Source organism: Malaclemys terrapin, chromosome 8 (genome assembly GCF_027887155.1).
Source record: "Malaclemys terrapin pileata isolate rMalTer1 chromosome 8, rMalTer1.hap1, whole genome shotgun sequence".
Lineage (NCBI taxonomy): Eukaryota > Metazoa > Chordata > Testudines > Emydidae > Malaclemys > Malaclemys terrapin.
In genome coordinates, this window is record NC_071512.1 from 89,432,967 (window position 1) to 89,447,242 (window position 14,276).

Sequence of the window (14,276 nt, forward strand, 5' to 3'; positions counted from 1 at the left end):
CCTTAAGAGCTTTACATTATTCCAGCCATGACACTACGGCTCGACCAAAGCAAGTGGCTGCCAGAGATGCTCCGAGAGTGTCTGGGGAAGCACTGAAGTCCCTTCTGAGGGGGGCGTCCACCTTCCTATCCATCAAATGCTTAGGAAAGAAGTCTTCTTTGGATGGAATAACCATATCCCTTGCTAGAGATGCTACTGCAGCATTGACTTTAGGCATGTCAGTGACAGCATTTTTTGACTCCTGGATCATGTACAATTTGAGCATGTACTTTAGTCATTACCCTTTTCAGGGGCTTCCCACTCCTCCCTCATTACCTCCTCAAATGGCACGTACAGGAGCATAGAAAAGATTTAGCAGGCAGTATTTACTCTGAAGCTTGTTCTCATGGCCCTGCTTAGGTTGGATCTGTATAGCGGAGACAACTTTTTCCATGCGGCTTCAAACTTCTCGGGGGGGAGGGGAGGGACACAAAACAAAATAAAACCTTTGTTGCATTTTATCTGTGTCCTGCTCAGAAACTAAGTCTGATATCTCTCCTTCCTTGGTAGAGAAGGAGGACAAAATACTTTTGGGGCTTTTTCTTATCCTTTTTGTTCTTTACTTTTTCGGGAGATGGGAGGGGAGAAGAGCAGGGGGGCACATGCTTTTCAGGCATGACCACGCAGCTATGCCCTGAGCAGAGTCTTTTGCGGCTAGCCTTGCATAGGCCCTTGACCATGCTGGAAACTTCTCCCTTGGAGTCCTCCCCCATAGGCTCCCACTCCCCCAAGCTGGGGGATGGGGACTCATTGCCAGAGTTTCCTGACTCAAGCTGGGAGGGAGGGGGGCTGATTGTGAGCCCAGATTCTTTCCTCAAAGTATTGAGGACCCATTTCAGGACTGAGGTGTGGGGGTGAGGTGGGAACAGTAGCCCTGCTACAGACTTATCCTGATTTTGAATTGCCCTGGGCTGGCAGAATGAAGTCCTCCTGGTCCTTAGAGCCTCTCCCAGTTCTGTTTTAGGTTTCCTCATAAGGATTTTCTGTGGTAGAGTCACCGCTTCCTGGGGAGATCGGGTCCCAACATGTGTGTTTGGCTAAATGCTCCATGCCCTAAGCTGGCTGACCATTGCACTGCTAGATTAGGCAGGGTGTAATTCACCCTCCATGGAGCCCGTTAAAGTTGCCTCCCAGATGGAGCAAAATCTGGGCTTAGCTCTGTATTTGGGTGGCTGCTCTGCCATCCCTGAAAGGGGGCAGAAGATCTCATCAGGGTGGCAGTGAAGCAGAGACTCCGTGCAGTTTCACCGCTGCACTGCTGAATACCTGGTCCAAGAGAAGGAGAAGAAAAACAAGAAGGCTGTTCACTGCTACCTGAAAACAAAGAAAATAAAAAGGCAAAGGAAAGGTCAGAGGAAAAGAGAACCGCAACTGACTGCTGCCAGGGAAGCAGAAAATCTGATGGCAGCCAGAGAAAGGGGGTTGGTGGAGTGCTGCAGTTTGAACTGCCTCCAGAACGGCACACAGGAGGCGACTAGCTCATACATAGCAGAATTATGGGAGATGCTGGGCTGCAGAGTCTTGTATTTTCAGACAGTTCTGTGGATATAAGTAATGGGAGACCATTAAGGCTATTGTTTCAGATAGATTTCTTAAGTACTTTTTATTTTGTAGTATTATATTGGACTCTCCTATAGGAAGATGAAAGTCAGGATTGAAAGGAAATCTTTTTACGGTCCCAAAGTGCACTCCCATAGTGGTTTTCAACTTGAGACCTGAAAAGAAGAGGAAAAAAAAAAAAATAGAATGCTAGAATACCAATGTATCCGTTGTACTAAATGCTCTCCTTACTCTGATTTGGGGCATTCAATACACAATACTAATGGGTTTTGAATATCACTTGGAAAGCATTATGCTTAGGACTATTTGAATGTTTTCCCCTTCATTCACGAAACTAGCTATTATTAATAAAACAAAAGAATGGACTTTTGTTACATGGCTGAATTACAACACTTGTTAATTACATTAATTTTCCGTTTTTCAGACAGTCCATCTGCGTTTGCCTTCTTCCTCCCTTCCCTCCAGCCCCTTGCTGTTCTACTCTCCACATCATCTTTTCACACCCCCACCGCTCCTAATTCTCCTCACTGTCATGTGTTTCCACCATGCAGCTTCAGAGTAGTCACCTGTTTCAGGGTCTATTGTTGTGGAAAAAGTCACCCACGCATTGATTTTAGTTCACAGACTCAAGCCTGAGGCCAGTTTATTGCAATACATACCAACGCGTTGGGGTAGCAGTCCGAAAACTACCACAGCACGCAGGCTGCTTTTATTCCTTCAAACCGCAAGCATAGTACAAATAATGCGTCATTTGCGTAAAATAAGAGTTGGGGTCTGTCCCTTTTTCCCGGTACCTTCCTTATTATTTTACGAGAATTGGGTGCCTATTGGGTGGGGGGTTTCTTGGTGGTTTTCGCCACGGGTGGTACTTGGCACCACTTGGAATGCTTTTCTCGTCAAGGTACATATTATTTTTCCGGGGTTTTACGGTTAAGGGCTAGGGGTTTATCACAGACACCCAAAGAAGATATATGATTGGCTAGTTTGGCAGTTAGCTGGAATTACAGGGTGCTCACAGGAGAAGTTGCATTTAGTCAGTTTGCATTCAGCTATTGCTTCACACAAGCGGTTATTATATTTCATCAGCCATGAACATATTTCATTAGTGCGGCTGCTGGGGCTTTTTATTCTTTCCCTCCTTGCACCCCCCCCCTCCTCTGGTCATGACCCTTGACCGAGTTTGGCAGGAGGCTGTGTCACTTAGCCTAGTTCCAGCTTGTGGCCTGCAGGGTGGGCCTATATGATGAGTCTTCGCTGATGTTCTGATCGGTGCAAGGGAGGCCAGCCAGGCCTATTCCCCCACAATTTCCCTCCTCCGATGCCGTGTAGGCATCACCAAGATTCGCTTTTGCTGGACACAGCCGAGGCCTGGTTTCCCGAATGAAACAACATCATGAGAAGTGTTCCTTCTCGGGAGGAAGCTGCGTTGAAGATGATGAAAGGAACATGTCTGAACATGCAGGATCTTCAAGTCGGTATTTTTTTTTTATTTCATTCTTCTTTCTTAAGGACTGCCGGTCTTCCTGCTGGACTACTCTTGAATTCTCGTGTTTGAGCCAAAAAAACCCCCCAAATTATAGATAAGATAGATGTTACTCTATCTATCTATCTATCTATGGTACTATCATTTTAGATGCACTTGTGATAAAAAATAAATAGCTGAAATAGACAGATCTTCCTTTTACAATTTCACCTTTAAAGTAGTACTGAGTGTCAGTGAATGCAATGAGTAATACTAAATGAGCATTATGGTAATAATGATTAAATAACATTGACTTATTTTGTTTAGGAGAATCCATCCTCAACATACAGGATTCTGAAGACTATCCACCTTCAAGATCACCATCATTTTCTACAATGGCAGATAACTCTGAAAATGATAATGTTTCAGTCACATCATGTATGTCACATAGCCACAGTACATCACAGTAGCAAAAAGAAAAACAAATCTCCATCATCCAGAAACAACCATAGATAAGTTTGTGATAAGAACCAGCGGATTACAAAAAGAGGTAATTGATGAAAGAAATTGCCTGGTTTGTTTATGCAACAAACTCTCCTTTCCGTATGATTGAGAACCCACACTTCATTAACATGGTTCAGTCATTAAGACCAGGATACAGTCCACCCAACAGAGCAGATGTCACAGGCAAATTGCTGGATAAAGTGTATGAAAGAGATTGAGCAGGGTGCAAAAGTTCTAGAGGGTAAAATTGTTAACTTGAGTCTTGATGGGTGGAGCAATGTCCACAATGATCCTGTTGTATGTGCTTGTGTGACAACAGAAGAAGGGAATGTCTTCCTTACAGAAACAATTGATACATCAGGAAATGTACACACAGCAGAATACTTACAGTAGCAGCAGTAAAAGCTATAACAAACTGTGAAAAAAAATTCAAACGTCTAGTACGCAGCTTGGTCACAGACAATGCTGCAAATGTATCCAAGATGAGAAGAAATTATTTAGAAGAGAGTCCCAAGCTAATAACATACGGTTGCATTGCTCATTTGATGCACCTCCTAGCCAAAGACTTCAGTGTTTCAGAAATAAAGGCTAATGTTGTTGAAATTGCAAAATACTTCCGTAACAACCACTTTGCAGCAGCTGCTCTGAAAAAGGTGGGAGGAACCAAGCTAACTCTCCCACAAGACATACGATGGAACTCAGTAGTGGACTGTTTTGAGCACTATATATCAAGATCTGGCCTAATCTGATGACAGTCTGTGAACAAAATTGTGAAAAAGTAGATGGCACTGTCACAGCCAAAGTTCTCGCCATTGGGCTTAAGAGAAATGTTGAACACATGCTGAGTACCCTGAAGCCTATTTCTGTAGTCTTGAACAAAATGCAGGGAAATAGCTATTTTATTGCTGATGCGGTTGAAATTTGGAAAGAACCCAGTGAGAGCCTAAAAAGAGAAATATGCAATGACAGTTAAATTACAAAAAAAAAAACCACGAATGGGACAAGCACTATCTCCAGCTCATTTTCTTGCAAATATTCTCAATACTCGGCACCAGGGTCAAACCTTAACTGCTGAAGAAGAGGAGTTGGCTATGACATGGACATCCAGCAATCATCCCTCCATAATGCCAACTATAATAAACTTCAGAGCTAAGGGTGAACCATTCAAGAAATATATATGTTTGCTGATGATGTTTTAAAGAAAGTCACACCATTGAACTGGTGGAAGTCACTTAAGCACTTGGATTCGGAGACTGTTGAAGTGATAATCTCACTTTTAACAGCAGTAACTTCTTCTGCCAGTGTAGAAAGGATATTTTCTTCCTTTGGACTAATTCATTCCAAATTTAGAAATCATTTGGGACCTGAAAAAAGCAGGAAAGTTTGTTTTTCCTTTTCCAAATTATGAACAAACAGGAAAATGAAGGTGAAGACGACTGACTTAGTTACAGAAGCCAATATTTTAAGTTTCTTGTGTTGATGCGGCTGACATAGTTGATTTAAATTTTTTTTTAAATATTTCATTTAACTATTTTAGTTAAAAACAATGTTAACAAAAACAAGCCTGATTTTTAAAAACTTGAATGGTTAAATTCAAAAATTAATATTCTTGTTTTGTTAAAATATTATGTGTTTGCTGATGAAGAAAAAAATCTAGAATACATAATGTTGTTGTTTTTAGTTAAATAAAACAATTTAAATGTCTGTCTGGTGATGTTCTCCTCCTAATACAGCATGGCAAGAAAATCCTCCAAATATTAATGATTAACCTGTTGAATTGGAGATAGTTCACCTCCCAATGACTGCATAAATATCTGCTTCAATTACTTTTGGTAAAATAACCAATCATTTATTTTCTGATATAGTTGTAAAACTAAATCTGAAAAGTTTTCAAAATAAATCACTTTAAAAAATGTATAGTGTGTACCTTCTAAAAAATGAAACCTACATCTATCTCTGATTTGTGAAGGATATGTATTAAGGTTATAACAACCTTATGTAGAAATCCATAATTAAATAGAGGCTTCCTGACGAGTGATTTAAATCATAATTTAAATCAATTTGATTTAAATCAAATCCACCGTGGTGAGCTCATTAACTCAGAGGTTTAGCCACAAAGCCTACAGCAATGACCAAGGGCTGTAGGCATATCCAGTGTAATTTTTTATTTAAATTTTTTTTAAACACTGGAAATAACCTATTTAAAGAGAGATGTCAATCTCACCAAAACAATTCTGTCTGGGCAACTTCGAGTTTTCTGAGTCAACTTCTGGGTTTTCTGAGTCAACTTAGGTTCACATAAGCATATGATATTTAACTTGTGGATTCCTTTTGGCTCCATACATGTAAATAGACTCTTTAGATCTTATTTCTGGGTTGGGAATGTGAGGATCACACCCTTGTCATGCTAGCATTACCTTTTTCAGGTGGAGATAAAGGCTCATTTTTGGTCTCATCAGTGTAGAAGACTTTCCCCCTCCCTCCCCATTTATTCTGTCTGGGAAAGTAATGGACCAGGTTGGATTGCATACTTCTGCAGAGAAATACTCTGCAGCCAGCAGCCTACTTTACTGATTGCCTGGTAGGACATGATGATGATTTATCATCTTCTGACACAATGGTTCCTTAGTCACCCCCCTTTTTTAAGCTATCCCCCCAGGTTATCCTGGTATATGGATGACCTGTAAGTGATGAAGCATGAGGGGAGGCGGTTTGTAACAGCAGCCAATAGAGGCAACATGGCAGGGGTCAGTATCCCATCTCCAGTGGTCACGGTTGAAAGGCTGGAGCCTGAAAGATTGTAGTGTGGAGCACTTAAGTCTCAGGCTATGTTGGTTTTGGTAGTGGAGAAGTAAATTCCACCATTTCCTCTGTAAATTTAAATCAGCAGCACTGCTTCATGTACTGGACAGCCAGGTAAATCTAAGTGGCTTGGAAAATAAGTTAACATTTTTTTAATATGAAAAACTGCTTTGTGGATAATGGAGGGCAAGGTGCTGAATTCCTTCAAACATACTGTCCAGCTCTTGCTCAAGAAATCATCTTTTAACAAATATTGCCAAATGGTTGGCCTTTCCCTAATCTTTCCTTTACTGAAGAGGCAGCTAATCAGCTTGTGGCATCTGGACTCTTCTGTCTTTTTTCAATTTGGTTCAAGACCTGGGTATGATATGGAGGCTATACTAGCTATGTTGGTTGATTAGCTCCTTGTAGTGATGAACAAAGGTCACCTGTTGACCATGCTGATTATTCTAGTTCTCTCTCTGCAGACCATGAAACAGGAACCTTGAGGTGGTATTTACTTTCTCAAAGATTCTGGCAGAAGTGGACAATATATTCTTTCCTCTGAAAGTTCCCAGAGTAATATGAACAATTCCTTCTCTACCATATGGAGGCTCAATAAGGATATGTCACCCCTCCCCCATGTAAGGCTCCATAAGGATGTGTCATCCCTCCTGTTCACATTTGTGAGGCCACTAGATAAGAAGATCACAGTTAGCCATACCTTTTGAGTTCTCCAGCTTAAACGAGTGCAACCATTCTACAAACAGTCACATCTCCACCTTTGGCCAACGAAGTCATGAAGGAATGGTCTGTTATTACAGAAGACTTTTCATTGCATGAAGTTTTCTTTCCAATTAAAAATAAGGTCATCATAAAGATACAATTCAAACAATAGCTGGTTGAACATCCTAAATGCTTAGTTATCTATGATCAATTTAATATATTTAAGGTGTAGTACATCTAACACAGTTAAGACCTAACATATATTTGTGCTCACTTACCTCCATAAACATCATCCATACAGATAACAGTGTCTCCCATCTTTAACAAATGTGCAATATTCATAGTAGCTGCCAAGCCTGAAGCATAAGCTAAACCTAGAACAGAAAAAAGAATCACTGTGGCAGAGAACATACATATTTACATTTTAATAGAGAGATGTCTTTACACCATGTTGTGAACATAAAATTTCTATTCCCCCTGCCTCCCCCATTTTCCTATTTAGTGTCAATGTTTTATAAAGGGCCAGGTTCTGCCACTCATACTGAATAGTACATTACTGCATGAGTAGTTCTACTGACCTGCAGAGTGGAGTTGATATTTATATACTAACCACTGTTAGAATTTTTGGTTAAAGAATATTAATTCAGGTATATTTTAAGAAAAAAGCTTAGACCAGTGAAGAAGCTGACGAAGTAAATGCTGACAGCAAAAGCTGAGTTAAATGATTTACTGTTAGTGGTCAAACTCCAGTGCGCCAACCCTCTTAGGATACTTTTACTGTAGTCCACTCAAGATACACATGCTGACATATTTTTTAATGAAAATGCTGAGAGCTTACAGTACTTGGCTCCATCCAGTGCAGCTACAGCCTTTTCCAGGCAATTTCGAGTTGGATTTCCACTACGGCTATATTCGAAACCCTGTGGTGAAAATAAGATACAAAAACAACAGTAAGTGTTGGAGATTTTGGAGGAGGTGCTGTACAATAATATAGATAAACTTGTACTGACAATCACCGGTCTTAAAATTTGGTAAAATCCTAGACCATCCAAGAAATCCATATTCCTAACACTAAATTATGCATCCAAAAAATAGCCACCTGCTATCACAAGCTGTTGTACAACACCCCACAGGGACCCAACAGCCGTTGCTTATCAGAATAGAAGACAACCTATTTGCAGTCAAACTAAGCACTCTCATAAGCTCTAGTAAGTCATTTCTCTGAGACATAACCATAATTTGGCTTGTAAGGTTTTAATATGTCCTGTTATATTTTGTTGATAATTAGTCTCACATTAGAAGCCCTTTTTAGTAAAAGTAGTCTTTCATAGTTCAATTCCAAGCATTAACATTTATCCCTCCATTTTGGGAAACTGAGGCTAGAGCTTCAGCTATGTAAATCTGCACAGCTCCACAGATTTCATGTAGCTATGCTAATTTACATCAACTAAGAATCTACCCTGTATGTCTAAATCACATGCAACTTTTAAAACTTAGGAGTTACTATGGGAAATCTGGATGCAGTGTGTGCTCATTAAAGTACAGGCTGTATTATAATGAAGATAAAACTACAATAAGTTAATTTGCTACCATTTTAAAAATTAACTCAGTTTTTGGCACCAGCTGATTTTAATCATCTTATTCTAGCAATAATCTTATGAGACTCCCTCATGGATGTTCAAATAGGACATAATAATCTCTCTGGTACTTTGCAAAGGGTCCACGCACCTTTAACTCCAGTTGACCTCAATGGGAGGCAATGAATATTTCAGGATCAGGCTCAAATATAGTGTAGTTGGGGCTTGATCCTGCATCCATTGAAGTTAATGGTAAAGTTCCTACTGGCTTCAAATGGTGAAAGCCCAGGTCCTGAATCCTGTTCCACAATTCAAGAATGCAGTGGTGTCTCAAGTTTTCAGCAATGCATGACTGTCACACAGTGATGCCAAAATGTATAATTGGTAGTCACATGAGCTGCCTCAGAACAAATGTTTAGATATCTGAAATAATAAACTGAACTGAATCCAAAACCTCCAAGGCCCTAATCAAAGAGAAAGATGAGCTTCCCTTTTAACACACGCAACACTCCTGCCAATTGCAAGGCAGGAGCTGCAGAAGGCCTGTCAGTAGATTCTGAAAGCCACAAAGTCATCCTGAAAAATTATGATCCTCAAAAGGACAAGTATTTTCTTGGCACAAGTCATCCTAAATTCCAACTGGCATGTTGGGAAGACCTTCACTGGTGCAATGAGCCCAACAGCCCTCAAAGGGGCATTGGAGTTCTGTCTAAAGAAACTCAACAGGGGGGAAAAAAAGGGGGGGGGGGGAGGGAGGGAGAGAGTCTGGTTAAGTATTCTGATGTCTTTCTAGTTTCAGAATCCCAGTGTAAAGAGATTCTTCATCCTGTTCTAGATTCTGATACAAGCTCACACAAGGTAAGGAAGTTGTCTTTGAACTTGCAGTAAAAACATGCCTCAGAAAGTTGGATAAAAAAAGTATATTCCATTAACTCTCCTGTATTTCTGTTCTCCAATTGACTGTAATCAGCTTGTGATTATTTGCTATTTTAACTCAAATTTGGCAAATAATTATTGGTCTGTTGCTCATTCACAAGTATTTGATATTTAAATTCAAATTCTGTCAGGAGGATAGTGAGAGGACACACTGATCACATGGTATGTTTCCATTCCTTAGTTAAATAAGGGTAATGCTTAGAATGGGGGGGGGGGAAGGAGGAGGGGGGAAATCACATTTATGAATTCAAAAGTTTATTTTTCACAATTATTGCCCAAAGTCTGCTTAAAATTCTTAGTTTCCACAAACATTTCTGCCAGCATTCTCTATTATATTTATGGAAAGTGAGCAGCAAATGTTTGCTAACATTGTCGGAAGACAGGTTACTGGGCTCAATGGACCTTTGGTCTGACCCAGTGGGGCCATGCTTATATTCCAATTGAAGCAAATTCATTTAACAATACGGAGGAGGTTTTTTTGTGGTGGTTGTTTATTACAGTATGGGTCCAGATTACATTCTGCTATCAAATTTCAGATGAAGTAGTATTCTGCTTGCCCATAGACCATGTGATAAAGGACAGAACATTCATCTGGCTATCAGTTTCCTGATGTCGAAAGCTCTTCGGAATCTACACCAACATATCTACAGAGAGTCAAAGGCACAAAGAAGAGTTAGGTACTCAACTCCAACTGACTTTTAGTTTGTGTCTTTGAAAATTTCCCTTAGAGACTGTATGTTTTTTCAGATCACAGGGAAAGAGGAAGTTACTCACCCTGTGCAGTAACTGACGTTCTTCGAGATGAGTGTCCCTGTGGGTGCGCCACGCCAGGTGTTGGTGCGTCCCTGAGCCTTTGCTCAGAAATTTTTGTAGCAGTACTCGTACTGGCCACACATGCGCAGAGGCTGCCCCCCGGCTCGGAGTCTAGCTTAATAGTACACATGCATGGCCGGTCTCCTCAGTTCCTTCTCTACAATGGAGGCTACCCCAACTCCGAAGTAGAGGGGAGGAGGGTGGGTAGTGGAGCACCCCCAGGGACACTCATCTCGAAGAACGTCAGTTACTGCATTGGGTGAGTAACCTCCTCTTCGAGAGAGAGATGTCCCTGTGGGTGCTCCACTCCAGGTGACTTAAAAGCAGTGTGTCTCAAGGAGATAGGGACTTCGGACCTGATTGGAATGCCGTAGATAGTACAGCCCTGCCCAAACGTATATCAGAGAGAGGGCCTTGAGTAAGGGCATAATGTTTAACAACTGTGTGTTCAGAGGACCAAGTGGCTGCTTTACAGATGTCAGCCAGGGGAACTTTGCTTAAGAAAGCTACAGAAGCAGCCAGAGATCTAGTGGAGTGAGTTCTGATGCCGTCTGGAGGTATAACCTTCTTCATCTGATAGCACAATCGGATGGACTGAGAAATCCAGTTCGAAAGTCTCTGGGTAGAAATAGGAGTCCCTTTGGAACGCTCCGTGATGGAGACAAAGAGTCTAGAAGAATTTCTAAAAGGTTTGGTTCTATCCAAAATAGAAGGACAAGGCCCTGCGTACATCTAATGTGTGCATTGTGGCTTTGAACGAGTTGGCATGTGGTTTCGGAAAAAAGGTTGGTAGGTGTATCGGCTCATTAATGTGGAATGATGAATGCACATTTGGAAGAAATTTAGGGTGCAATCTGAGGGTAACCTTGTCCTTGAAAAATAGCGTATATGGTGGGTCTGCCATAAGAGCTGCTATTTCTCCTGTCTGTCTGGCGGAGGTAATTGCCAATAAAATGCTGTTTTCATCAAAAGGTTTAAAAGGGAGCACGTGGCTAGGGGTTCAAATGGTAGTTGAGTTAGACAAGATAGGACTAAATGAAGGTCCCACGGAGTGATAGGCGGTTTAATGTCTGGGTATAGGTCTTGGAGTCCCTTGAGGAAATGCTTGGTGATTGGATAACAAAAACAGAGGTATCATCAATTTTGTCATGAAAGGTTGTAATAGCAGCTAAATGGACTCTTATGGAGCTGAAAGAAAGGCCGGATCGCTTAAGATCCAGTAGGTAGTCAAGTATGATCGGGAGAGGTACCGATATGGGAGAAAGTTGTTTAGATGAACACCAATGTGTGAATCGTTTCCACTTTCGTAGATAGGTGGTGCGAGTAGATTGTGTTCTACTATGTAGGAGCACTCTTTGAACTTGTTCAGAGCAATCTAATTTGTTTTGGGAGAACCATGTAGGAACCAGGCTTTGAGGTGAAGCATGGACAGGTTGGGGTGGAGAAATCACCGTGTTGCTGTGATAGGAGGTTCGGGATGAGAAGCAATGAGATTGGTGGTCGAATTGACATTCTGGTGAGGAACGGTTGTCTGGGCCGTGCTGGGGCAATCAGGATCACCTTGACACGGTCTGTTCGTATTTTTATCAGGACCCTGTTGAGAACCGGTATCGGGGGAAATGCATAGAGTAAGTTTTGGTGCCAGGGGATCATGAATGCATCTCCCAGGGAATGTTTGCCCAGTCCTGCTCTGGAGCAAAAATCGGGACATTTCGTGTTTTTCGCAGTTGCAAAAAGGTCTATGGTTGGGTGACCCCAAATGCGGAATATGTTGTGAATGGTTTTCTCGTCTATCTCCCATTCGTGATCCCAGGGAAAGCGTCTACTTAGTTCGTCCGCTGTGGTGTTCATCACTCCAGGAAGATAGGCAGAGGATGTTGTTCACAAGGCACCAATTCCAGAGCTTCAGAGCCTCTGTGCAAAGTGAGTGGGAGCGAGCTCCTCCCTGCCTGTTTACATAGAACATGCATGCAATGTTGTCGGTCATTATGCGTACATGGTGATTCCTGAATAGTGGGAGGAAGTGACAGCACGAATTGCATATGGCTCGAAGTTCTAGGACATTTATGTGCAGAGAGGTTTCGGTTGAAGACCATGTGTGGTGAGACATGTGTGCACCCCAGTCAGAGATGCATCGGTAGTCAGTATGAGGGTTGGAGCCTCTTGAAGAAAGGGGACTCCAGAGCAGAGGTTGGAGTGAACTGTCCACCACAGTAAAGAATCTTTGACTCGGAAAGGTATGGAGAGAGTCTTGTTTAGAGAGTGCACATTCGGTCTGTAAACCGTGCCCAACCACGCTTGGAAGCACCTCATGTAGAGTCGTGCATTAGGCCATGTGACCTAGTATTTGTAGACAGTCTCGGACAGTCACCTGGGGACTGTTGCAAAGTTTTGTGGCCAGAAGGCTTATGGAGCTGAAGCGGTCGGGTGGGAGAGATGCCAGTCCCGTCCGGGAGTCGAGATATGCTATCTCATAGAACTGGAAGGGACCCGAAAGGTCATCGAGTCCAGCCCCCTGCCTTCACTAGCAGGACCAAGTCTGATTTTGCCCCAGATCCCTAAGTGGCCCCTTCTAGGATTGAACTCACAACCCTGGATTTAGCAGGCCAATGCTCAAACCACTGAGCTATCCCTCCCCCTCATGCTCCTATGAACTCCAGATGTTGGGTGGGGCATAATGTGGATTTGTTTATTTGCAGGCCTAGAGATAGGAAACAAGCAACGGTAAGCCGCGTGGATCAGAGAGCTTCGTTGAACGTTGAGGCTTTGAGGATGCAATCGTCGAGGTAAGGCAATATTACGACCCCTTGTTTGCTGAGGTGGGCAGTGACTACGTCTAGGATCTTGAAAAAAAACACGGGGGGCCATGGACAGTCTGAAGGGGAGAACCCTGTATTGGAAATGTGTTGAGCCAAGGGTAAAACGTAGGGAGCGTCTGTGGGCCGGGTGTACAGTCACATGAAAATAGGCATCCTGTAGGTCGAGGGCTGAAAACCAATCGCCCCACTCCAGCGCTGGGATATGGTGGTGAGAGTAACCATCCTGAACTTTTGCTTTTTGACAAATTTGTTGAGCCGCCTGAGGTCGAGGATTGGTTGTCATCCCCCGGTTTTCTTTTCTGTTAAGAAATAATGGGAGTAAAAACCCTTCCCTTTGTGTCGTTCTGGCACAATTTCTATTACTCCTAGTTGAAGGAGATGTTGCACTTCTTGGCAGAGTAGTTGCTCGTGAGAAGGGTCCCTGAAGAGGGACGGGGAGGTTGGGTGGGTGGGAGGCAAGGAGAGGAAGGGGATGGCGTATCCAATTGTAATGACCTCTATAACCCACTTGTCGGAGGTAATGGTCGTAGGTGGTGTCCAAAAATAGGTATGCTGGCTGAAATGGGAACGCTGTTTTCTAAACCCTCGACCAAGGCTTCAAATCTGCTTATTAGTTGGAGGGGGTTGAGGCGCCCCCGCAGAATTGGGACGACGATGCTGGAATCTCAGTCTCTGGCGTTGCTGTTGTTGTTGCTCCTGTGCTCTATGGAAGTGTTGTGTATATGCGGGGTAGCGTGGGCGTTGGTAAGGTTGATATCTATATTGTCATCTCCTGGTCATAGGTGTCTGGAGACCTAAGGACCGGAGGGTTGCCCTTGAGTCCTTCATTGAGTGAAGCACGTTGTTCGTGGTGGAAGCAAAAAGTTTTTCACTGTCAAAGGGAAGATCTTCAATGGTACTCTGGACCTCTCGAGGAAAGAAAGAGGAAGAGAGCCAGGAACCTCGGCGCATGACCACTGCTGTGGCAGTCGATCTTGCTGCAGTATTGGCTACATCGAGGGCCGCTTGAAGAGCGGTACATGATATGATTTGTCCCTCGGAAACCAGAGCTGTGAATTG

At 42.6% G+C, this 14,276-nt stretch overlaps 1 protein-coding gene across 1 annotated transcript in view; it reads right to left on the reverse strand.

The window, feature by feature from the left end:
- Positions 1–14,276, reverse strand: part of CTH (cystathionine gamma-lyase) — a 49,412-nt gene that overhangs the window by 29,723 nt on the left and 5,413 nt on the right. The window contains exons 2-3 of the mRNA XM_054037863.1: positions 7,911–7,992; positions 7,351–7,446 (exon numbers count right to left, since the gene is read on the reverse strand). Of these exons, the coding sequence (XP_053893838.1) occupies positions 7,351–7,446; positions 7,911–7,992 (178 nt within the window). The remainder of the gene's footprint in view (positions 1–7,350; positions 7,447–7,910; positions 7,993–14,276) is intronic.